The 24,209-nt window shown below is 43.8% G+C and overlaps 2 protein-coding genes across 8 annotated transcripts in view; one reads left to right on the top strand and one right to left on the bottom strand.

Annotated features, from left to right (window-relative positions):
* Positions 1–7,927, top strand: part of METTL5 (methyltransferase 5, N6-adenosine) — a 178,752-nt gene extending 170,825 nt beyond the window's left edge. For 4 of the 6 annotated variants that reach the window (XM_069225309.1, XM_069225305.1, XM_069225310.1 and 1 more), the window contains one exon: positions 7,476–7,927. In XM_069225309.1, the coding sequence (XP_069081410.1) occupies positions 7,476–7,548 (73 nt within the window). In that variant the 3' untranslated portion in view covers positions 7,549–7,927. Of the gene's footprint in view, positions 1–934; positions 1,021–7,475 lie in introns of all 6 variants that reach the window. The other 2 variants (XM_069225308.1, XM_069225306.1) reach the window with 1 other exon arrangement.
* Positions 7,271–24,209, bottom strand: part of SSB (small RNA binding exonuclease protection factor La) — a 78,514-nt gene continuing 61,575 nt past the window's right edge. For both annotated transcript variants that reach the window (XM_069225303.1, XM_069225304.1), the window contains exons 10-12: positions 18,299–18,485; positions 8,102–8,233; positions 7,271–7,764 (exon numbers count right to left, since the gene is read on the bottom strand). In XM_069225303.1, coding sequence (XP_069081404.1) covers positions 7,598–7,764; positions 8,102–8,233; positions 18,299–18,485 — 486 coding nt within the window. In that variant the 3' untranslated portion in view covers positions 7,271–7,597. The remainder of the gene's footprint in view (positions 7,765–8,101; positions 8,234–18,298; positions 18,486–24,209) is intronic.

Genomic DNA, 24,209 nt, shown 5'->3' with positions numbered 1-24,209 from the left:
TGGTGCTGAATTAGGGCTGTCAGAGTTGCTGAGGTGATGCCGTCTTTATAAGTCAGATTTTCTGTTACTTTCTCTTTTACATGACAACTGTATTTCAGTAGTCAGCCCCCACCTTAGTGGATCTTATTTCCATGAGATCCCAAAAAAAAAAAAAGTTGCCTGATGAGGTTCTTAGAATTTGTTGTGCTCCCAGCTTCAGACCTATAAAATGAAGGACAGTGTATATAACTACCAGAGTCTTAAACACAGAGCAATAAATCAATGAGAGACATTAAGCCTTAACTGAGCAGGTCCTTCAACTCCTGTCCATGAGGTGATCTTTTGCAAACCCCTGTACTAACCCTACAACTCAGCATATTTTCCAAAAGCATGGTGGAGCTAGCTGCAGTGGAAGATTCTTCCCCCCCCCCCTTAATATTAATTAATCCTTCCCACTATTAGTCTTCTGGCTATTTAGTATCAAAAACTGGGTACCCCTCCCAATATACACTGGAGATGGTTTATACCACAAGCTACTGAATGCCTTCTAGCTGAGAAAGGCATATTTCCATTGTTGGTTCCATTAAGCCTAGTATAAAAAAGCATCTGCCGATTGGGCTATGGTACAGCCTTTATACTTTCCCCATCACCTCCTTAAAAGTAGTGCTATCATTCACAGCTAAAATCCTTCATGGGTATCATTTAATTTAATAATAATAAAAAAATTTTAAAGCAGAGGATTCAGACAGGTTTATTTTCTGGGTAGGACCTCATTTTAAGAGAACAGCTGTATGCCTTAAAATAAATTTTAATGACAAGCTTTTTGAGTGGTATCGGAGGCAATTTCATTACGCCTCTGAAAGGAAGCAAATAACCTGAATAAAACATTGGTGATTTTGATTACTTGTCTTTTTGCGGAACGCACTCCCTCTAATTTGTGGCTTGACATTGAAAGGTTCTTCATGCTGTGGAGTGCTTTAACTGTAGTCCGATACCCTTGAAGTAGAGGCCCGACATCATCCTCAACATTAACCTCAAATGGTGAGAGCATATTTCATGCTTTGACACAATGATTCTTAGTTGTGGATCGCTCTTACTTGCGCATGTATGGCTTAGTCTTCTGCCATTGTTCCAACTGCAAGCAGGAGTTAACACTCCATTATGATTAAAATTAGGTAAAAGCCTAGGCAATATTGTAACAGTATTGTCAATTGATAATGTTATGACCTAATGTGAGCAAAACAAAGTATTGTCACATAGGGGCCATCAGTGTATTTGTCGGACTGCAAAATGCTGGATTCCTCAGAGATTGGCTTTTGCTCATGCAGGGGCAAACTGCATTTGCAATAGCAGTGGACATGCTGTGAAAGGCCAGGAGGTGCCAGGCCCGATTTTGCTGGTGTTTTCAGTCCTTTCACTGCCTCCTTTGCTTTATTCCTGGAGGATCAGTTACTGTAACCATTTCTTTCACAAAGTTCCAGCATACAATATGGGGCTATCACAAGGCCCAATTTTTGTTATTAAATACTGTAGGAAGTTGGCTCTGTATGTGCTATTTCAAAGTAAGGAATAGCATGCACAGAATCCAAGGGTTCCCCTTAGAGGTAAGATAGTGGCAAAAAGATAATACTAATGCTCTATTTTGTGGTAGTGTGGTCGAGCAGTAGGCTTATCAAAGGAGTAGTGTTAAGCATTTGTTGTACATACACAGGCAATAAATGAGGAACACACACTCAGACAATTCCAGGCCAATAGGTTTTGTTATAGAAAAATATATTTTCTTAGTTTATTTTAAGAACCACAGGTTCAAATTCTACATGTAATATTTCATTTGAAAGGTATTGCAGGTAAGTACTTTAGGAACTTTGAATAATCACAATAGCATATATACTTTTTACATAAAACACATATAGCTATTTTAAAAGTGGACACTTAGTGCAATTTTCACAGTTCCTGGGGGAGGTAAAGTAATGTTAGTTCTTGGAGGTAAGTAAACCACCTACGGGGTTCAGATTGTGGTCCAAGGTAGCCCACCGTTGGTGGTTCAGAGCAACCCCAAAGTTACCACACCAGCAGCTCAGGGCCGCTCAGGTGCAGAGTTCAAAGTGGTGCCCAAAACGCATCGACAACTTTGGTTACTCACAGTCTTGGAGTCGCCGGTGTGTCCTCCCTGTAGCGTTGTTTCTCCACCAGTCGAGTCGGGGGTCGCCGGGTGCAGTGTTGCAAGTCTCACGCTTCTTGCGGGGATTGCAGGAGTCTTTAAATCTGCTCCTCTGGAAACAAAGTTGCAGTCTTTGTTGAACAGGGCCGCTGTTCTCGGGAGTTTCTTGGTCTTTTGGAAGCAGGGCAGTCCTGAGGATTCAGAGGTCGCTGGTCCTGGGGAAAGCATCGCTGGAGCAGTTTTCTTCTGAAGGAGGGAGACAGGCCGGTAGGGCTGGGGCCAAAGCAGTTGGTGTCTCCGTCTTCTCTGCAGGGGTTTTTCAGCTTAGCAGTCCTCTTCTTAGGTTGCAGGAATCTAGGTTCTGGGGAGCCCTTAAATACTAAATTTAAGGGCGTGTTTAGGTCTGGGGGGGGGGGGGGGGGGGGGTTAGTAGCCTATGGCTACTAGCCCCGAGGGTGGGTACACCCTCTTTGTGCCTCTTCCCTGAGGGGAGGGGGGCACATCCCTAATCCTATTGGGGGAATCCTCCATCTGCAAGATGGAGGATTTCTAAAAGTCAGAGTCACCTCAGGACACCTTAGGGGCTGTCCTGACTGGCCAGTGACTCCTTGTTTTTCTCATTATCTCTCCTGGACTTGCCACCAGAAGTGGGGGCTGTGTCCAGGGGGCGGGCATCTCCACTAGCTGGAGTGCCCTGGGATATTGTAACACGAAGCTTGAGCCTTTGAAGCTCACTGCTAGGTGTTACAGTTCCTGCAGGGGGGAGGTGTGAAGCACCTCCACCCAGAGCAGGCTTTGTTTCTGTCCCTACAGAGCACAAAGGCCCTCACCACATGGGGTCAGAAACTCGTCTCTCAGCAGCAGGCTGGCACAGACCAGTCAGTCCTGCACTGAACAATTGGGTAAAATACAGGGGGCATCTCTAAGATGCCCTCTGTGTGCATTTTTCAATAAATCCAACACTGGCATCAGTGTGGGTTTATTATTTTGAGACGTTGGATACCAAACTTCCCAGTTTTCAGTGTAGCCATTATGGAGCTGTGGAGTTCGTTTTTGACAGACTCCCAGCCCATATACTCTTATGGCTACCCTGCACTTACAATGTCTAAGGTTTGGCTTAGACACTGTACGGGCATAGTGATCATGCACATATGCCCTCACCTGTGGTATAGTGCACCCTGCCTTAGGGCTGTAAGGCCTGCTAGAGGGGTGACTTACCTATGCCACAGGCAGTGTGAGGTTGGCATGGCACCCTGAGGGGAGTGCCATGTCGACTTAGTCATTTTCTCCCCACCAGCACACACAAGCTGGCAAGCAGTGTGTCTGTGCTGAGTGAGGGGTCCCTAGGTGGCATAAGACATGCTGCAGCCCTTTGGTACCAAGGGCCCTGATGCCAGGGAAGGTCTCTGTTAGAAGGGACTTACCTAGGTGCCAGGGTTGTGCCAATTGTGGAAACAATGGTACATTTTAGGTGAAAGAACACTGGTGCTGGGGCCTGGTTAGCAGGGTCCCAGCACACTTCTCAGTCAAGTCAGCATCAGTATCAGGCAAAAAGTGGGGGGTAACTGCAACAGGGAGCCATTTCTTTACAAATACCTACCCACAAATCCGGTTCAGCTTACTAGAGCTGTTGGCTGTCTATCTACACTGATGACACTCCAAAGATCTCAAAAGAAAACGCTAGCAGAACTGATAGTCAAAAAGTGCAAACAGAATACTCGGTTTCCCTGTGCTGGAAATAGGTGGTGCTTCCATTTTTTTTTTTCCTAGGCCACTCCCCAGCTAGTGTCGTAGACACCTGTATCTTGCTCACACTCATTACTGCACTTCCAAAGGTGCAATGGTTCCAGCTGGCTTGAACAGGATCAGTGAAGTTGTACCAAGTAAGCGTGGGTGATATCAACCAGACGTTTATTGAACTAAGGGGTGACAACTATCCAGCTTAATCCAATAATGAATGATGCAAAGTAGACAGTTTAACTCCAGCTCTAATCAAATTCAATCCCTTTAAGGAGTGTACCCTTCATTCCTGTAATTGTTCATCTTTGGACTAGTTGCTGACGAACAGTTTTGAAGACAGATAAAGTTAATTGGGGGCAGACAGGTAATCCATTAACTATTCTGTGTCGCAGATAGAAATCATTGTTGATTTGGTGCCTTCACCAAGTCAGAAGATTATCTGTTTGAGAACCTGTTTTTTTTTTTTTTTGAAAAGCAGAGATCAAAGTAAAAGCTGATTTGTAAGTAAGGAGAAGTGGTCTAGTTTAAATGGAGGCGGTATTGCAGGAGAAGATGTTTTAAAATATTTTGAAGGGCAGGGGCCTGCAGTCAATGCTTACAGAAGGTCGTTGTTAGAGCAAGTTTAAGGAATAGTTTTGACTGTTGTGGCAGGAACACATTGGTAAAAATGGCAAGGGGAGCTGGTCACTGCCTATTTTAAAGGAGTCAAGATCAGCTTTTGAATAAAACTTAAGAGTTCGGGATAGAGCTGGTGCAAGCCAGGAAAGAATAAAAGCGAGAATTTAAAAAAGTTAATTTGCCTGAGTTGTTACATCAGACATATGAAGAGTGAGATCTTTCCTTTGTGGATGGCAGCTTTCTAGATTCTGTATGGTTATAGAACGTATTGCCTGTTCTACCTGTGCCCTTCGTGCCAGTCCTTCACAACACTGGTTTCTCTTATTTTCAAATCCTTAATCTTTGCTTTAGCAAAGTGGGCCAAAGATTACTGTATCCTATCAACAGGCTTGGGATGATGAGAGCCTAGTTCAAAATGATTCTAGTTTACTATTTGCACATTATTGGGGACATCAGAACAATTAGCAAAAGGCAGGTACTGATTGGAATTGATATTATGGCACTCACTCAGGTAATGGGGTGGCAGTCTGGCTCAATTCAATCAGGTGTTCATAACTCAAGATGCACAATAGGTGGCTGTCAAAACTGGCAAGCTGGATATTCCCCAGTTGTTTTGTAGGTGCATTAGTGCTCAATACCCAACTGTGAGATGACAAAGTACATTATTGCACAAGTGGCAAGCTACCCTATTGATGTGGTGCTTGGTTGGAAAGATGTTCTGCAAATGAGGTCTACGTGGAAAGACTTGTTTGGTGTTGTGCATGAAAGACCAGAGTGGTGCTTATTTTCTGTTTTGAGTTGAAGGGCTTGATGTGATAGCGTGCAGATGAGCGAGTTAGAGCAGGCACTGTTTAAATTATTTAGCTGCTATGACGTACTCTTCAGCCACCCCCTGCCCCCAAAATGCATTTTTTCCCCTTTCAACGGACTGCCCAGAATTTACCCCACACCCCGTCCTTCCTGGCGCAATACAGCAATAATATACAATCTCTGAATCAAGTTTTAGAGAGAGGGCACTTATCGGCATTAAAGTCAACCCTTGTACAGAGACATGTTTATTATGCTTTAGAATGTTCAATCTTGTTGTGGAAAAGATCAGTACCTGCAAAATATACCATATTAAGAATCATCCAAGATGTCAGCCATTTTTTGGCAGATCTTTGTTGTCTGGGTGCATGTCCTCTGGTATTAAATGACTTGGGAGGAGAGCCAGTAATGGCTACATGAAACTGTAGACTTGCCTTAAGGGTTTGACAGCACAGATGTATGGCATGCCCACTGGAACCAAGCTATACCTGGCTGAAGAGCCTTAACTAGGTGAAACTGGTCCTAGGTTGCTCGTGTTTTGTTTTAGGGAGGACCTGGCAGTTTATGTTAAACTGTTCCCATGAGGAGCAGGGTCAAGGCTGATTTGCATATGGCAGAATCCACACTGAGGTGGTTTGGTGCGTGCGCCCCCCCCCCCCCCCCAAAAAAAAAGATGCTGTTCAGAGCAATTTGAAGTGACAGATTAATTCAAGGATTCCATCCGTCACCTTGTTGTTGCCATTTACAAAGCTATCACAACAAAGCACCCCCACTTATTTTCAAGACAAGCTCACTATCTGTGGTGGTTCTCAGCACACCTGCAGCCAGGAAACCATCAGACTAGGGACTAAGAAGTGTAAAACAGAAATAAAACAAGCAGGCCTTTTCAATCTATGCACCCAGGATCTGGAACATCATATCAGGACCACAGCTTCAATGAGAGTTTGGGGGTGGGGTGGGGGGGCAGTGGGGATACAGGGACGGAGAACATCTCTTTACAGAACATCACAATGTATTAACTGTCCACAACCCAGCTACCTCTATCACTTACTGACTTTGCTGGTCTTTAATCCTGTACAGTACTCTGCTGCCTTTTGATTAAGTTTGTTAAATAGAAGCATATACAGTGTGGGTCAATGTGCTACAGGCTGTTACCTGAAGGATTATACTACGGAGGATTAACCGTCACTTGGATTTAGATGGGATGGAGAAAGTTTTTGAAGGGAGGGCTAAGGCCTTATGCTGTACCTGGTTCAAACAGGCAGAGTACCACTGGAAGATAACCTAACACCCCTACCTTGTTGCTCATCGCCACCCGACCAATTCTCAGACTCTGGTAGGAGCACTGGAAGGGAGTTGGAGATGAAAACTAAATCAAGTCAGTCCTCGAGACAGTTGTACTCCTTGCCATGGAACAGTTCTCCTCACCCCATGTCACAGCAGTAACAAGATGTAACTGGTTTTCCAGACTTGGGCCCAGTATGGAACGTGGAAGTTAATCTTGAAGGTGCTGATATACGGAGTTCTCTTCTACCCTGGTGTGCAGGCCTTCTCAGCATCTTCTTATGTAAACAGAAGAAATGTTAATTTCAGCAACGGCCAAAGCAGTGCGTTGGCTAGGCAATGAACCTGGCTGTTCTCGTACTGAAGTTGTGCTGCTCATTTCACTTCTTATTAAAATGAATAATTAACATGTACCTTTTAGAGGCAAATGTGAAAAATATAAAATCATATGATGATAAACTAAAAGGAAAAAAGCTCAATGCTTTGTGGGCGAGCAGAGGACAAATACGAGGCCAAGTAGATGTGTAAGCAGTGTTCAATCCAGTGGCTTATGACGGAAGCTCGTTGAAGGATGCCAGAATTTTACTAAAGACACCTTCCGCTCACAGCAAGTCATCATTTGTCCTGGCTTTTAGTATGACAGGTTCATTATAATTAATTAGTGTCATCAAGACGCTCAAATGAAATATAACATTTTATTTGTGTTTGAAATGTTTTCATGATTTGTCTGGTTCAGTGCTTGAGGTTCAACTCCCAAAAAAACTGGAAGCTTAAAACAACTCAAATGTTACAGTATAAACAAAATATAAAATGTCCTGATTGGTGATAAAATGCGACAGTGTGCCAACACATGAACAAACTAAATTTTGTTTTCCTTGTTTTGCAGGTCGATATTGAAGTGGACTTCATCAGATTCTCTTTCAAATGACTTCCAAACAGGAATGACAATAAAACTTTAAAAAAAATACTTCGTATTTAAAAAAAAGTCTAGGGAGTTTGATTCGGATACTACTGATCTCCAGCTCCATTCTCATTTTTTGGTTGCTTTGAAGCAGGTTCCTCAGAAGCATTAGTCTCCTCCAGGCTTCTCTTTTTGGGACTTTGTGGTTCTTTACCAGTTTTGACCACGGATACAGTTTCGTCTGTGTCCATTTCTTTCTTGGGACTAGGTGAACCTTTGAATTGAAAGGGAAACGAATGAGAATTTGCTTCTGCACAGCCAACAAGTGTCCATCTACTACAGTTTCAATAATGAACATTTCTATCAATGGTCTATAAAAACCTGTTTAATGGACACAATTCAAGAAAAAAAATAAACACCGTCCATTGGTCATTTAAGGCAAGTCTTAAAGTCAAAATGCATCCCATTTTTAAATCCATGCCTTCCTACAGTCAAGATAAGAATGCCTCATGCAATCATCTTGCTTTAGTTGTTTAGAAAGAGTACTAACCATCAGATGCACCTTTTATGAAGGTTTATTTTTTTTCCTAATAGTTACTTGCATTTTTTACCTTTTGAATCGCCGTCATCTTCCTCATCACTTTCAAACTTAGTTTTCTTGCCTTGAAACTGCACTCTGCTCTTTTGTGAAGAGCCTTGTGCACCTTTACCACCACCTCTGCCTTTACCTTTAAATTTCCGACCTAAGAGCATAAAGGAAATGCTTTAAGTAGAAACCTTTTATTGTTAATACATTACAACTCGAAGGTGTACATTGATAAGTGCAAACCATCATTTACTTCAGCCAACTTTAAATTTGTGAAATTAATTATGCTGTGTCGTTCATGTAGAGAACCTTCTTTCCCACTTGTGTATAAAGTAGTAACGTACGTGTGTGATGACACCAGAGGTAGCTTCTTGCCCAAGAAGCCGCATTCACCCCCAGCTTACCAATGGGTAGCTGAGGCCACCCAACTTTCACAAAAATGTCGGAATCTGGGCACCTAGAAGTGTACTTGACATCTTTTGTTATCTGCAATCTATTTTTCAAATGAGTTGCAAGACGTGTTAAAAGTACAAAAAAAACTATATGAACTTATATGGTTCATCAGCATAATATCACAAAGAATCTTCAATTACATTCTCATAGTGAGTACCTTCTCATTTTATAGATTCATGCAACCATTTAGTTGATCCTGGTTTCATGTTGCTTTCTGGGATAAGTGGGCTTTAATGAGGAAGGATCTAGGAGGTTCAACAATTCAAAAACACATTCAAATGATATATACTCACAGCATCACAATCCAGATACTTTAAGCTTTTTCACTGATAACCTGGACATTTTAATTTTTTATACATATATTTTTTTACATTATCAAATACAAGGTTTCACGATTAACAACTTTGTGAAACCCAGTGGGGCTTGCATCACAATGATGGCACCAGCAATGAGCACAGAGTAAGGATTAACCACCTATTTATTACCCTGAGACAAAATAAACAGATAGAACTGCAGCATTTACCTGTAGGTGCTATGAAATTATAGTGAAGTGATCAGAGTACTGTAGAAGAGCTGGGCTTATTTCTAATTTACTCAAATCTAGTTTTACAGTAAAAATCTATGCTGATATTAAGCACGATGAGTACCGGAGACTACATCCAAAACTAAAATTCACTGCAAATTTCAGAATTAGGTCCACACCCTGGATTAGCTTTAGAAAGATGTGGTGGGTTGGATACAAAAGGTATGTGGCAGAAAGTCATTTAAATATCATGAAATCCCAGGCATCACTAGATTCAAAGCATTCTGTTACTAACCAAACCATAATCTGGTTAACTTTGAGGGGTGGGCATGCAATCTGACTGGACTCTTGCCTCGTGGCCTCCAACATCCACTCCTAATTTTATCTGGTTCAAGTTAGTTATGGCCTCTCCTGTACCCAAGCAAACTCTATGCTTTACTCTGCCCCATGATATCAGCTGAGGTGATAGACATATGACCAGTACTACACTTCTAGCCATCAAGTCTAGTCCTGGCATAATAAAAGTATAGTGTGTACCAGCCTGTCCCATCATCCACCAACCTTCAGGGAAGAGCCAGAAAGTGCCCACGCTCACTTTTAAAATCTCCCCCCACCCCATTTGGGTGCATGGGCGTTTTACAGAAGACCTTAAAACATGTTGTCCATTACGTATAAATAAAAAAAATCCAGCAGAGATATATATGGAAAATGTCACTTGCACAGTGTACATCTGTTTGTGGCATGCAGTGCTGCAGATTCACATGCTATGCATTATTCTGTTATCTAGTTTTGGGCTCGGAGTGTTACAAGTTGTTTTTCTTCGAAGAAGTCTTTCCAGAGTCACAGGATCGAGTGACTCCTCAGTCATACTGTGCCTGGGCATCGACTCCAGTGTTAGATTGTTTTCCCGCAAAAGGGTGTAGGAAGGAGGGAGTGCAAGAATATAATTGTTCTATACAAATAGTAAGTAAAAGTAGATGTCCATGTAAATGTATATACATATGTACAAATAATAAAACTGCATCGACTGCAGGCTTCCAGGGAGGAGGGAGGGTGCATGAGAATCTGCAGCACTACCTGCCATGAACAGATGTACACGGGTAAGTGGCATTTTCCATTCGATGGAATGTGTAGCTGCAGATACACATGCTATGCATAGACTACAAAGCAGTTACTCTCCCCAAAACTGCAGAGGCTAGCCTATTGAAGTTGTTTGAAATAATGTTAAGATAGCTTGACCAACATTGGCCTGTTGCTTTAAAACTACATCTACACAATGCTGTGTAAATGTATGATTAGATGACCATGTGGCAGCTTTACGCGTGTCTGCCATTGGTATGTTTCCTAAGAATGCCATAGATGCACCTTTCTTTCTAGTGGAACGTGCTCTAGGTGTGATCAAAAGTTGTGTTTTAGCCTTAATGTAACATGTTTGTACTCATTAACACTCCATCTTGCTAATCCTTGCTTAGAGGGGACTGCCTTTATGTGGTTGTTGAAAGGCAACGATAGTACATTAGAGCTCTTTCTGCAATTGAGTCTGGCTGTGGAAAGAAGACCGGCAATTCCACTGTTTGGTTTATGTGAAAAGGTGATACCACTTTTTGCAGACATTTGGGAGGTGTTCTAAGTTAGTTATGTTTGTGTGCTTGGGAGAGAAAGAAAAAAATAAAAAGGTTCAAGAGTGAATGCTTGTATTTCACTAACTCTTCGCAATGAAGTAATGGCTACTAGGAAGTTGATCTTCCATGTTAAAAATTGAAGGTCATAAGAATGCATGGGTTCAAAAGGTGGGCCCATGAGTCTGGTGCTTACGATATTTATATTCCAAGTAGGAACAGGTGGTGCTCTAGGGGGAAATAATAGGTTTTAATCCTTCCATGATGGTTTTTATAACTGGAACTCTGAAGAGAGGTGTGTTGAATAGTCAGCAAGTATGCAGATATTGCAGTAAAATGGATTTAATGGATGAGAAAGCTAGATTTGATTTCTGCAAATGAAGTAGATAGCATACAATATATTGTATTGATGCTGTAAGTGGATCAGTATTTTTAGATTGACAGTAAAACAAATCTTTCCATTTGTTAGCATAGCATTGCCTAGTTTTAGGTTTACGTGCTTGCTTGAGCACTTCCATGCATTCTAATGGGAGTTAAATATCCAAATTCGATGACTTCAGGAGCCAAATCGCTAAGTTGAGAGCACTGGGGTTTGGATGCCTAATTTGTCCTTTGTTTTGTGTTAACAAATCCGGTCTCCTTGGAAATTTGGAGGGAGGTGCTACTGACAGGTCTAGGAGTGTGTTGTACCAATGTTGTTGTGCCCGTGTTGGGGCTAGGAGTATCATGGTGAGAGAGGTCGGACGTTTGTTGACCAGAAAGGGAAGTAGTGGGGGAGGAGAGGGAAAGCATAAGCAAATATCCCTGACCAGTTGTTCCATAGAGCATTGCCCTTGAACAGAGGATGTGGGTGTCTGGATGTGAAGTTTTGGCATTTTGCATTTGCTTGTTGTGAATAGGTCTATTTCTGTTGTTCCCCACTTTTGAAGTACCTGAAAGTGAATCTCCCATTCATGTGTCTGTTGGTGGGTCCTGCTTAGGAGATTCCGCTAGCCGATTGTGTATTCCTGGAAGGCATTCTGCTCATAGGTGATTGTGAATTGCCTATTTCCATATAGTTTGGGCTGGAAGGGACAGTGGAGATGAATGTGCCCGCCTTGTTTCTTCAGGTAATACATGGTTGTCATATGGTCTGATTTTATCAGCACAATCTTGTGTTTGAGAAGGGGTTGAAACACTTTTAGGGCAAGAAACACAGCTAATTCTAATTGGTTTATGTGAAAATTTCAGTTTTGAATCCCATTCCCCTTGAATGTTAAGGTTGTTGAGATGAGCTCCCCAACCTATCATTGATGCATCTGTTATTGTGGTCTGAGGCACAGGGTCTTGAAATGACCGCCCCTTCATTCAATTGCTGGGACTCCACCATTTAAGGGACTTGTGCGTTTGGCGGTCCAACACTAGATCTTGCAATTGACCTTGTGCTTGAGACCATTGCTGAGAGGCACTGTTGTAGTGTCCTCATATTCAGACTTGCATGTTGTAGTATCGCTATGCAGGATACCATTTCCTAAGATTTATGATAAATCTTACAGTGTATTGTATCTGTGGTATGAGATTTTGGAAATCTTGTATCCTTTGTGTATTTGGATAGGCTAAGCGTATTTAAAAATCACACCTAGGTAAGGTTTTACCTGTGCTGGCTGAAGATGGGATTTTTGGTAGCAGAGTGAACCCTAGTGTATGTAGGGTCTCAATTACGTATGGAGTGTGTTGTTGGCATTGTATAAAATTGTTTGATTTTACTTGCCAATTATCTAGATCTGGAAAGACATGTGTTGCCTTCTTAGGTAGGCTGCCACTACCGCTAGACATTTTGTGAATACCCTTGGAGCGGTTATGCAGAATGATAAAACTCTCTCTCTCCTCCCACCGTGTGGGGTTGAGGAACGGCAAATAGGTGACTGTTTAGATGGGGTAGTGGTGGTTTTGAAGTTTGGAACTTGCCTCTGTTTCTAGAGTATTGGCCTCTAAGGCCCTCTAAATCCCCCCTCTGATATTGCTGCTGCTGTTGACCTTGCTTTCCCTGTATGTACAAAGTTGGGGTAAAGTAATGTTTATTTACATATGTACAATTGCTAATTGCAACTTAAACTGCTACAGGCTCCCGGGGAGGTGGGAGGGCGCATGTGAATCTGCAGCGGAACATGCCACGAACAGCTGTACACTGCAGCTGCACATGCCACCGAATGGAAAATGTCACTTACCCAGATACACATGCTGTGCATAGACTACAAAGCAGTAATCCTCCCCAAAGCGGTGGTCAGCCTGTAGGAGTTGAAGTTGAAATAATGTTCTTAGTACAGCCTGTCCTACTGTGGCTTGTTGTGTTGCTAACACATCTACACAATAGTGTTTGGTAAAGTATGAGGTGTGGACCAAGTGGCTGCCTTACAAATCTGTCATTGGTATGTTACCTAGAAAGACCATTGTTGCTCCTTTCTGTCTAGGAGAGTGCATTTGGTGTAATGAGTAGTTGTCTTTTAGGTGACAAGTTTGTATACATTTCACTATCCATCTGGCTATGCCTTGTTTGGATATAGGGTTATCAGTATGGGGTTTCTGGAATGCAAACTTTAGTTTTACGAAATGCTTTTATTCTGTCTATATAGTACAGTAGCGCTTTTTATATCTAATGTATGCAGTGCTCTTTCTGCCACTGAGTCTGGCAGTGGGAAGAAGACTGGGAGTTCCACTGTTTGGTTTAAATGAAACTGTGAAATGACTTGGTAGAAATTTGATTTGTGCGGAGAACAACTTTGTGTACTTGTATAAAGGGTTCATTAGTGAAAGCCTGTATTTCACTAACTTTGTAATGAAGTGATTGCTACTAGAAATGCAACTTTCCAAGTTAAGAATTGGATCTGACAAGAATGCATGGGTTCAAAAGGTGGACCCCATGAGTCGTGTAAGTACAATATTAAGATTCCACAAGGGTACTGGTGGAGTTATTCGGAGGTATGATCCGTTTAAGTCCTTCCATGAAGGACTTAAGGACTGGTATTCTAAATAGGGATTTTGTGTTTAATTTGCAAATAAGCCGAAATTGCAGTGAGGTGTATTTTGATGGATGAAAAGGCTAGATTTGATTTTTGTAGGTGTAGTAAATAACCTACGATGTCTTGTATGGACGCATCCAACAGTGTGATGTGTTTTGCTTGGCAGTAGAAGACAAATCTTTTCCATTTGTTAGCATAACAGTGCCTGGTGGGAGGTTTTCTTGCCTGTTCAATGACTTCCATACACTAGTTTGGAAGATTTAGATAGCCAAACTCTAAGATTTCAGGAGCCAAGTTGCTAGATTGAGCATTGCTGGATTGGGGTGTCTGATCTGCTGTTTGTGTTGCATTGACAGATCTGGCCTGTTTGGAAGCTTGACGTGAGGTACTACTGAGAGGTCCAACAGTGTGGTGTACCACGATTGGCGTGCCCATGGTGGTGTTACAAGTATTAGTTAGAGTTTGTTTTGACAGTTTGTTGACTAGAAATGGAATGAGTGGGAGATAGGAAAGCGTAAGCTTGGTTTGTGGTGAACAGATCTGTGTCTGGTGTCCCCCACTGGCGAAAGTGTTTTTGAAGTACCTGGGGATGTATTTCCCACTCGTGAGTTTGCTGATGATCTCGACTGAGATTGTCTGCTAATTGATTGTGAATCCCTGGGATGTATTGCGCTATTAGGCGAGTGTTGTTGTGAATTCCCCAATGCCAATTTTTTTGTGCTAGGAGGCAAAGTTGCGATGAGTGTGTTCCCCCCTGTTTAAGTAGTACATTGTTGTCATATTGTCCGTTTTGACAGGAATGTGTTTGTGAGCCAGGAGAGGTTGAAAAGCTAGTGCTAGAAAGACTGCTAGCAGCTCTAAGTGATTTATGTGTAGCTGTTTTTGCTTGTTGTCCCACTGTCCTTGTATACTGTGATTGTTGAGGTGCGCTCCCCACCCAATCATTGATGCATCTGTTGTGAGAATGGCGTGAGGCACAGGGTCTTGAAAAGGTCACCCTTTGTTTAAATTTGTGGGGTCCCACCACTGAAGCGAATAGTGTTTGGCGGTCTATCAACACTAGATCTTCGAGAAGATCCTGTACCTGCGACCATTGTTTTGCAAGGCACTGCTGTAAGGGCCGCACGTGTAACCGTGCGTTTGGGACAATTGCGATGCAGGATGCCATCATGCCTAAGAGTTTCATCACAAATCTGAAAGTGTAATGCTGATTGGTTGTATTTTTGGTACCATGGTGTGGAATGATTGCAAGTCAAAGCCCACAAAGGGTACAATCGCTTTGAGTGTTGTGTAACTACGTAACATGTGTGATCTTGACACTGCTGTTGAGTGTTGGCCTTTATTAGCCAATCATCGAGATATGGGAATACATGCATGTGTTGTCTCCTTGTGTATGCTGCTACTACGGCAAGACATTTTGTAAATACTCTGGGGGCTGTTATCCCAAAGTGTAATACCTTGAATTGGTAATGTTTTCCTTGTATAACAAACCCGAGGTATTTTCTGTGAGATGGATGGATGGGTATGTGAAAATGCACATCTTGTAAATCCAGTGCTGACATATATTCCCCCTATTTTAGTAATGGGACTACATCTTGTAGTGTCACCATATGAAAGTGTTCTGATTGAATGTATAGGTTGAGTCCTCAGATCTAATATTGGCCTTAGTATTTTGTCCTTTTTGGGCATAAACAAGTACAGGGAATAGACCCCGGTTCCTTTTTGTTGATGAAATACTAGTTATATGGCTTGATTTGTTAATAGTGCCTGCACCTCTGTAACAATGTTAGATGTTGCAACAGTTTGTGCGCTTTTGGGGGAATATCTGGAGGAAAACGTGTGAATTCTATGTAGTAACCATGTTGGATAATTGATAGTACCCATGTGTCCGTTATGTTTGAGCATTGATTGTGGAACATTTCCAGTCTTCCTCTCACAGGGGATATGTGTTGGGGGAAGGTGAGGGCAGTCACTGCTTGTTAGTGGCTTGCTTGTAGGTTGGAATTTTCCTCTGGGTTTGGGAAACTGCCCTCTGAAGGACCATCGAAACCCCCCCTCTTTGATACTGTGATTGGTATGAGTGCTTTGTCTGGGAGGTGGATGCTTCTGATGGCTGTGGCCTGAACCCCCCCCCCCCCCCTCCCCAATACTGCGGTTTTCTAAATGTCCCTCTGTATTGGGAGGAGTAAAGCGCTCACATCGCTTTGGCTGTATCCATATCCTTTTTCATCTTTTCTATGGCTGCGTCCACTTGTGCGCCAAATAGCTGTTGCTGGTTGAATGGCATGTTGATTATCTAACCCATGCATGGCGTCTAAAGGTCACTGCAGTGTTTATTGTTCTTGCGGCAGAATCAGCTGAATCTAATGCATTTGATTATTAGTTATTGCCTGTCCCTCCTCTACTATCTGCTGAGCTTTTTTGGTAGTCTTTGGGTAGATGTTGAATGATGTCGCTCATCTCATCCCAATGAGCTCGGTCATATCTTGCGAGGAGGGTCTGAGAATTCGCTATGCGCCACTGATTGGCTACTTGGGACCTTACCCTCTTTCCTGCCGCGTCAAACTTTTTACTCTATCTGGAGGGGGTGCATCTCCAGATGACTGCGAGTTGGCCCTATTCCTCGCTGCACTGACCACTACCGAATCTGGGGGCAGCTGCTGGGTGATAAATACCGGGTCAGAAGATGGTGGTTTATATTTTTCTACCCTTGGTGTTATGGCCCTTCCCTTACCCGGCTCCTGAAAAACCTGTTGGGCTTGCCTGGGAGCATGGGTAGACTTTGGTAAGATGTATATGTGGAGGACAAGGTATTAAAAAGAAAGTCGTCCTCTAGTGGTTCGTATGCATGCTTACATTGTGGAAAGCAGCAGCCCTAGCCAAAACCTGTGTGTAGGAGGTGGTATCTTCAGATGGAGGGTTTAGACTGATAGCACTCCGGGTTATTGTCTGACACAGGGTGATCATAAAGATCCCACGGGTATGTGTCTTGATGTGAGTGTACAGTATGTGTGGGTGACTGCAGCGGGTGTAGCAAGAGGAGAAACAGTTCTTGTGAGGAGAATGCAGAGGAGAATGTGCTGGGGATAACTGGCGTGGTGGAGATTGGTCTCTTGGCACTTTAGCCTTTGGCTGGTCAGTGTCCAAACATCGTTGGAAAGCCAGTTTCCTTTTAAATTTGAGGGGAGGTGCTGGGAGGATCTTTTCAGTATCCTTGTGGATCTGTATCCTGGCTTGTCTCATCAAATTCCTCTATTTGTAGAAGTTCCTCCCCAAATCTGTGGCTTTCTTTCATCCGTTTAGAAAGTCCATGTTCCTCAGTATACAAGGCTTTTTTTCGTACCAAAATGCCCATGGTGATAGTAGGCCTCGGTTCCGAAAGTCTTTCGATTAGACGAGTCGATGTTGAACTTTTTCGGAGACCGTCTCGACTCCAAAGACTTTGATGCAGGTGTGGCCTTTTTCGGTGCCAGATGTGTTGCTTGGTCACCGCTTGCTTTCTTCCGGGTAGAGCCAAGGGCCTTCTGGCAGTGGCGTCCCGAGGCCTTTTGTTTGGTCTTGGACTGGCTCTGGGTCGGGCAGCTGGCCTGCTGCAGTGGTCGGTCCGCGTTAGAATCGTCTGAATCGGATCCTTGAATGGAGATGGCCATCTCCTCTTCGACATTGAGGTGTTCGGTACTTTGATGCCATTTGTAGTCGTCTAGCCCTTCGATCCCTCATGGTCTTCTTGGAACGAAAGGACCTGCAGGCCTCACAAGTATCCTCTTGGTGATCTGGTGACAGATTACAGACCCGATGTTGATCCATGTATGGACACTGCATGGCACTGGGGCAGAATCGTAACGGGTCCGGTCCATGAGGCTTCGACGCTTCCTGCGGTCAGGCCGACCAGGCTGGGCGAGGGTGCCCCGAAGGGCAACTGAAGGTGTATTTTGCAAGTGTCAATGCAAGATGATTCGCAATCAAAAACAATAGATGATTTTCGGCGTTTTTTGAATTTTTCCGAATTGAATAAACTGACAAAGAGGAACACGTGCGAACCCGATGGCGGGGAAAAAAAAACAAAAAAAAAATATAAGATGGAGTCGATGCCCACGCGCAATGGAGCTGAAAGGGAGAACTCACTCCGGCCCGTGACTCGAAAAGACTTCTTTGAACAACAACTTGTAACACTCCAAGCCCAATACTAGATGGTAGGAACAGTGCACAGCATGTGTACCTGCAGCTACACATGCCACCGAATAATATAGATATATATAGATGCACATACACTTTTTTAAAGCATGCAGCTATATATGAAATTGACTGAGTTCTTTCCTGTGTACCTTTGTGTGAGGGGAAGTTGCTGTAGATGGAAAAGTCAGATTGCAAAGTGGTACATTAATTCAGGCTGCCTGCTGCAAATTATTCACCATAAATTAAAGGAATCTGAGGACAACCGAAACTATCATACATAACTTTACAAAAGTCAGATAAGCTTCATTTGCACACAACTTAAGTGTCATGACCACGTAGCCATCATCTATTGATGGCATATCAATACTTCATGGTAGGTCACCCAACCAGTTTGTTCAACTGCATGCCACCACACAAAGGCTTAGCCTTACCGCAAGGATATGTGCACTTACCCTTGTTGCGATACTTGTTTAAACATTCTTGCTGGTTCTCCACAATTTTCTTCAAGGCTTCCTTCTCTACATCCCCTTCAAGTACTTCCCATTTGACATCTTTGTCGCGTAGCTGCAAATTTCCATTATTTGCTGCTTTTGCTTTCTCTAGCGCTTCCAGCGCCTTCTCTTTGAAGAGAATAATTCCCTGTTTTGAAATACATTTGTTTAAGGCAGACTCGGCACATCACTACACTCCAAATAATGTGGCAAAGGACTCTAAATAGTTTACGTATATTTTCGCACATGTACAGGTAAACCAGGTTAACAAAATTAAAATAAGTTAATTTTTTTTTGTGCATGTTTTACAGTTTACATTAAACTGTGACAGGTTTTTAAATAGGAATACATATAATTTATCTAAAGTACAAATCATTCAAGCACCACTCAATAAAAAAAATCTAACCTTTGAGACTTGGAGAAAAACAGAAATAAGTTGCAAACTAAAGACTATCTTTAGATACCCTGTCAGCTTCAAAAAAGTCATTTTTCTACACCACAGCTCTCCACAAAGTCTGTTCCTATTTGGATAGTTACCATGGCTGAATTGATTTGGGAGGGGAAGGGGTAGAGAGGTGGGGTTTGAGGTCATCTGAAGTTAGTACCAGTCTATTGCAGAGCTGACAGCATGCTACTTCAATCCGTATTGCGAGGCAACCTTTGGTGCTTCCCTTTCATCTGCAGAATTTCAGCTTACTGCACCCCATATGCAATCAAGTGGAGGAAAATAAAGTGGGTTGTCATTTGCTACTGATAGCAGGCAGTCATGAGGCGAACAATCTTTGGTCCCCACTTTACAAAAGGATGTATTTTTCAGAGTAGGGTGTCTGATTTAGAGACATTGTACTACCCCTTTCATATTGCTTTCTTTCAAAGTAATAATTAAGGGACTCAGTGGCACTTTGTTGTTAGCAGCAAGCTTTCTTAGAAGCAAACTTAAAATCCGAAATTCTAGCAGGAAAACATACAAAAAGTATATAAAACCCAGGCACAGTTGGCTCACCCGATTAAATCTACAGCAGTGATCTGCAAGAGATGCTTACAACCAGAAATGCAGAGACCGAAGACTACTGCAGTCTTGCCAGCATGTTTTTTTTCTATTCTCCTGGTAATGTTCTCCTTTCAAGTCTTACCTAACCCAGATGGGATTGGGAGGAGTGGGTTTCATTCTCACCAACTTCACTACACTCATCCCAAAACCTATAGCTTTCCTGCCACAACTATAATGCCCTTGCATGATACATTCAGGCAAAGAGGGTTGTTTTTTTTCTGGCCACACTAGGGCCAAAATGGCCCAAGCCTCTGCCCTCTCAGCCTGCAAACGATACCACTGTTAGATTTCGGATAGTACCCATTTCATTACCTTTCAGCCTTCTTACCTTTACTCAATCAGCCATCCCTCTTCAAGTTACCTGTTGTGATGTATTTTCTGAATGGGCTCATTCACTTGTTCCCAACGCCATCTGTGCTACTGCAGTGGGACCTTAATTGGTTATGCGCTTACCAAGTGTCCACTCTTTGAATCGATGCACAATTGCCCTCTTCACCTACTTATCAAAAAGGCATTCTTCAACGCTGTATCAGCCAGGCGAGTGAATTCATGGCTACATCATACACATCTGCCCTTCAAGATAAATTGGTTTTGCGGCAAAAGCATAATTCCAACCCATGGTAATCATGCCTTTTCATATAGGGCAATCATTGACAACTTTCTATGCCCCGCCTCATCACTCCAAAGAAGAACCTCCTCGACCCTGTGAGGGTGGCGTGGCTTCTATGTGGACTGTACCCGAAGACAATCAATTTTTTGTTGTGGGGCTAAGAAAGGCAAAGCAGTGCAAGAGCAAATGTGTCCACATAGTGTTATGTATTAAGTTCTGCTAGTGCAGAATCAGCCCCTAGAATGCTTATATGCTCGTTCCACCAAGGTGAATGCTGCTACCACTGAGCTGGTATGTGATGTGCCATTTCTAGACATTTGTCATTTGTGACATGGGCATCTCTCCACATTTTCCCAGAACATTACTGTTGGGCCTGGTGGGAGATAGCCATTTTGCTCAGTCAGGCCAAGAGGAGTTCCTCGTTTGAGCCCTTCAAGGGGTTATATAGGCTTCATCAGAAAAGATGTTCAAGGTAAGTAACTTTCATTTGTTAGGGTGCTAAGCTGGCAAAGTGCATTGAAAGCTGCTACTTTTTTTTTTTGGAAGTAAAAAAAAAAAAAAAAAAATGAACTTTGTTTCACAAAGATGGATAAAAACTGGAGCTAATACAAAACACAAGATGGGCCCATATGCACTTGAGGTTTCCCTAAAAACGAGAAATGGTTATTTACCAGCAGGAGTAATTTTGCAGCTTGAAGAATTTACTTGATTCACATGCTGTGCATTATTCCGCCACCTATTGGTCGGCTCCCTAAACATTCTTGTTTTGTTCTTTTTGGTGTGAGCATTGTTGACCACCATTTGGTGGCAAGTCCATACCTCGTGATGTCAGGCAGTGCTCTGGAAGTTCCTGTGCACGGTAGCTGTAGTAAAGTGCTACTGTTGGCCACACCCCAACTAGTGGAGTTGCTTCCCCCCCCCCCCCCCCCAACTTGGGTCACCATCTTCAGATTCTTTTCTGCTGCTGGTTCTGGATGTTTTGCACAATATCTCCAACTCGAGGAGAAACTTGAAAAAATTGCAAAACAAAAGAAAAAAAAACAACACACTTCACTAAAAAAATGACTTCAAAGCATGATATCATCTACAGGTAGCAGACAGATTAAGTTAGAGCAAGGGTGAATTTCTCAAACTTCGATAGAGTGCCAAAAATGCCCAAACAGGACACTTGCCCGTGTGGCATGATGGAGAAAACACCATTTCAATTCTGTAGGGATTTCCTTCAAATACACTCAGAAGAACAAGCATCCGGTGTGTAATCGGTCTTCCACTCAACCACCGGAGTGAAGATTGTAACGCATGCTCTATGTTTGCACAGAAGATGCTGAGGGGAAACAAGGAATGGCCAATCACTCTTCACAAGGCCAAAAATCTACCCTTAAAAATCTGGGATATTCCTGTGATGGAGGAAAATGCTGCCGAGTGAGCAGAAGGAGAAATTTCAGAGTGTGAATGGGAGATCACAGAAGTCAAGGAAGATGCGCGAAAGAACAGCCAGACGGAGGCAAGTCAGTGACCTCCACTAAGGCAACAGTTACAGAAATGAGACTCGTAGGCACAAAAGGAAGCCTCTGCAATGAAACGCTTGTCGTCCGCAGGCACATCCTATGAAAGGGAGTCCCACGCAGCCCCGGTTGGGGGGTGGTGTGATATCGTCAAAAGGCCTTGAACCACAAACTGTTTTCTAAAGCCTTCACTCCAAACCATCTGTGAAAGATGGACATCGAAGACTAAACACTCGGCGAGCAGGCCCTAGAAATCAAAGAGAAAGAGGCTTAAGGCAGAAATGGTCACATGGATATCAAAGAAAAAAGGATTTCAGGATCCCAAAGAAGACTGATTAGGAAGGAGATCTGAGGCGAAGTCAAAGAAATCCATCGTCCTCTCACACTGGATCCTCAACGAAGAATAGGAGGAACTCCGAGGAAGAAATGGAACAAGCAATGTATCAACTTTCAGAGGAAGGTGAAAGTATGGAAACACAATGGGAAGATTTAGAAGGGTGATTCGCTTGAGGAGGAAGTAGAAACTTATCCATCTAAACCCTCACCCCGACGATATTGGCATGTATAACACTGTCATTAAAAATGCCGCAGACAAGTTTAGTGTACAACTGGAGGAGAATAAACCCGTCATGTTTCCTTTTACAGAGACTGCTGCCAACCCAGGCATAAAGCCAGTATCTGCCCATGCTACCAAGTATTCTTGATGAAGGCAAGGAAGCTTTTAAAGGACCAGCCACCTGCAGAGCAGCACACCAAGGGATTGGGGGGGGGGGGGGGGGGGGGGGGGGGAGAAATACAAGTCCCACGCTGCCCACTCAGTGTACATTAAATGGAAGCTGGTTCAATAAACTTTCACAGGACTGTAGAGGGTGAATATGCCCTCAACATTGGTGCCAACCCCAGATAAACAAAGTAAGAGAATGGAACTCATGGGCCATAGGAGCGGAGTGCGGCAAACTAAGGACGCCTTGCAAATTCTAATGCTTTGCTTATCTGAGACACACATCAGCATTGGGAGGAGATAACATCTCCCAGAACAGTATAAAAAGATGGCAGCACATCGGGTAGAGAGCGGGAAAAACAGAGCAAACACATGCCTAAAATCCTGGCTGTAGCAGACACGTATAGTCACCAATTGATGAGGGGGATTACGAGAGTCACTTGTGGCTGAGAACCTAATGTTTCAAGCCCGAAGTACAAGCAAACATAAGTAACACTCCTTTTACGGGACAATCATTCAGGAACTCCGTTGATGAAAGCCTCAACTAGCTAATAAAAAAAATAAAAAAAAGGGGGAAACAGCTAACCCACTTTTGGCAGCAAGGCTGGAGGAGATAATGAGAAAAACAAGGAGTCACCACCCACCAGTCAGGATAGCCCCCAAGGTGTCCTGAGCTGAGGTGACTCCTGCCTTGAGAAATCCTCCATCTTGAGTTTGGAGGATTCCCCCAATAGGATTAGGGATGTGCCCCCCCCCCCCCCCTCCCCACAGGGAGGAGGCACAAAGAGGGTGTAGCCACCCTCCAGGACAGTAGCCATTGGCTACTGCCCTCCCAGACCTAAACACACCCCTAAATTCAGTATTTAGGTGCTCCCCAGATCCCAGGAAATCAGATTCCTGCAACCTGAAGAAACAAGGACTGCTGACCTACAAGCCTGCAGAGAAGGAGGAAAACAACTGCTTTGGCCCCAGCCCTACTGGCCTGTCTCAAACTTCGAAAACCTGCAACCAGCGACGAATCTGACAGGGACCAGCAACCTCTGAAGCCTCAGAGGACTGCCCTGGACTAAAGGGCCAAAAAACTCCTGTTAACAGCGGCCCTGTTCAAAACCAGCTACTTCTTGGCAACAAAGAAGCAACTTTCCAAGACTGCACGTTTCCCGCCAGAGGCATGAGACTTTCCACTCTGCACCTGACGCCCAGGGCTCGAGATTCAGAGAACCAACACCTCAGGGAGGACTCCCCAGCGACTGCGAGCCCGTGAGTAACAGAGACAACCCCCCTGAGCCCTAACCGCGACGCCTGCAGAGAGAATACAGAGGCTTTCCCCTGACCGCAACTGCCAGAAACAAGGGACTCCGACGCCTGGAACCAACACTGCACCCACAGCCCCAGGACCTGAAGGACCAGAACTTCAGCGCGAGGAGTGACCCCACCCCCCCCCCCCCCCCCCCCCAGGCGACCCTCTACCTAGCCAAGGTGGTGGCTGTCCTCGAGAAGCCCCCCTGTGCCTGCATGCACCGCTAGAGTGACACCACCCACGGTCCCTCCATTTTTTTTCTACCCTGAAACCAGATGCCTGTTTGGCACACAGCACCCGGCTGCCCCTGTGCCGGCTGAGGGTGTGTTTTGTGTGCCTACTTGTGTCCCTAACCCACCCCCCCCCTCCCCCCACCCCAGTGCTCTACAGAACCCCCCCCTTGTCTGACACCAGAGGACGCAGGTACTATACCTGCTGGCAGACTGGAACCTGAGCACCCCTGTTCTCCATAGGCACCTATGTGTTTTGGGCCACCTCTGACCTCTGCACCTCACCGGCCCTGAGCTGCTGGTGTGGTAACTTTGGGGGTTGCCTTCAACCCCCAACAGTGGGCTGCCTATGCCCCAGGACTGGGAATTTGGTTTCTTACCCTCCTAATCTAACCTTTACTTACCTCCCCCAGGAACTGTTGATTTTTGCACTAAGTATCAACTTTGAAAATGGC

Source organism: Pleurodeles waltl, chromosome 3_1, assembly GCF_031143425.1.
Source record: "Pleurodeles waltl isolate 20211129_DDA chromosome 3_1, aPleWal1.hap1.20221129, whole genome shotgun sequence".
In the NCBI taxonomy this organism is placed as follows: domain Eukaryota; kingdom Metazoa; phylum Chordata; class Amphibia; order Caudata; family Salamandridae; genus Pleurodeles; species Pleurodeles waltl.
Note: the sequence above shows the minus strand (reverse complement) of the source record. Positions and strands in the feature narration are given on the sequence as shown.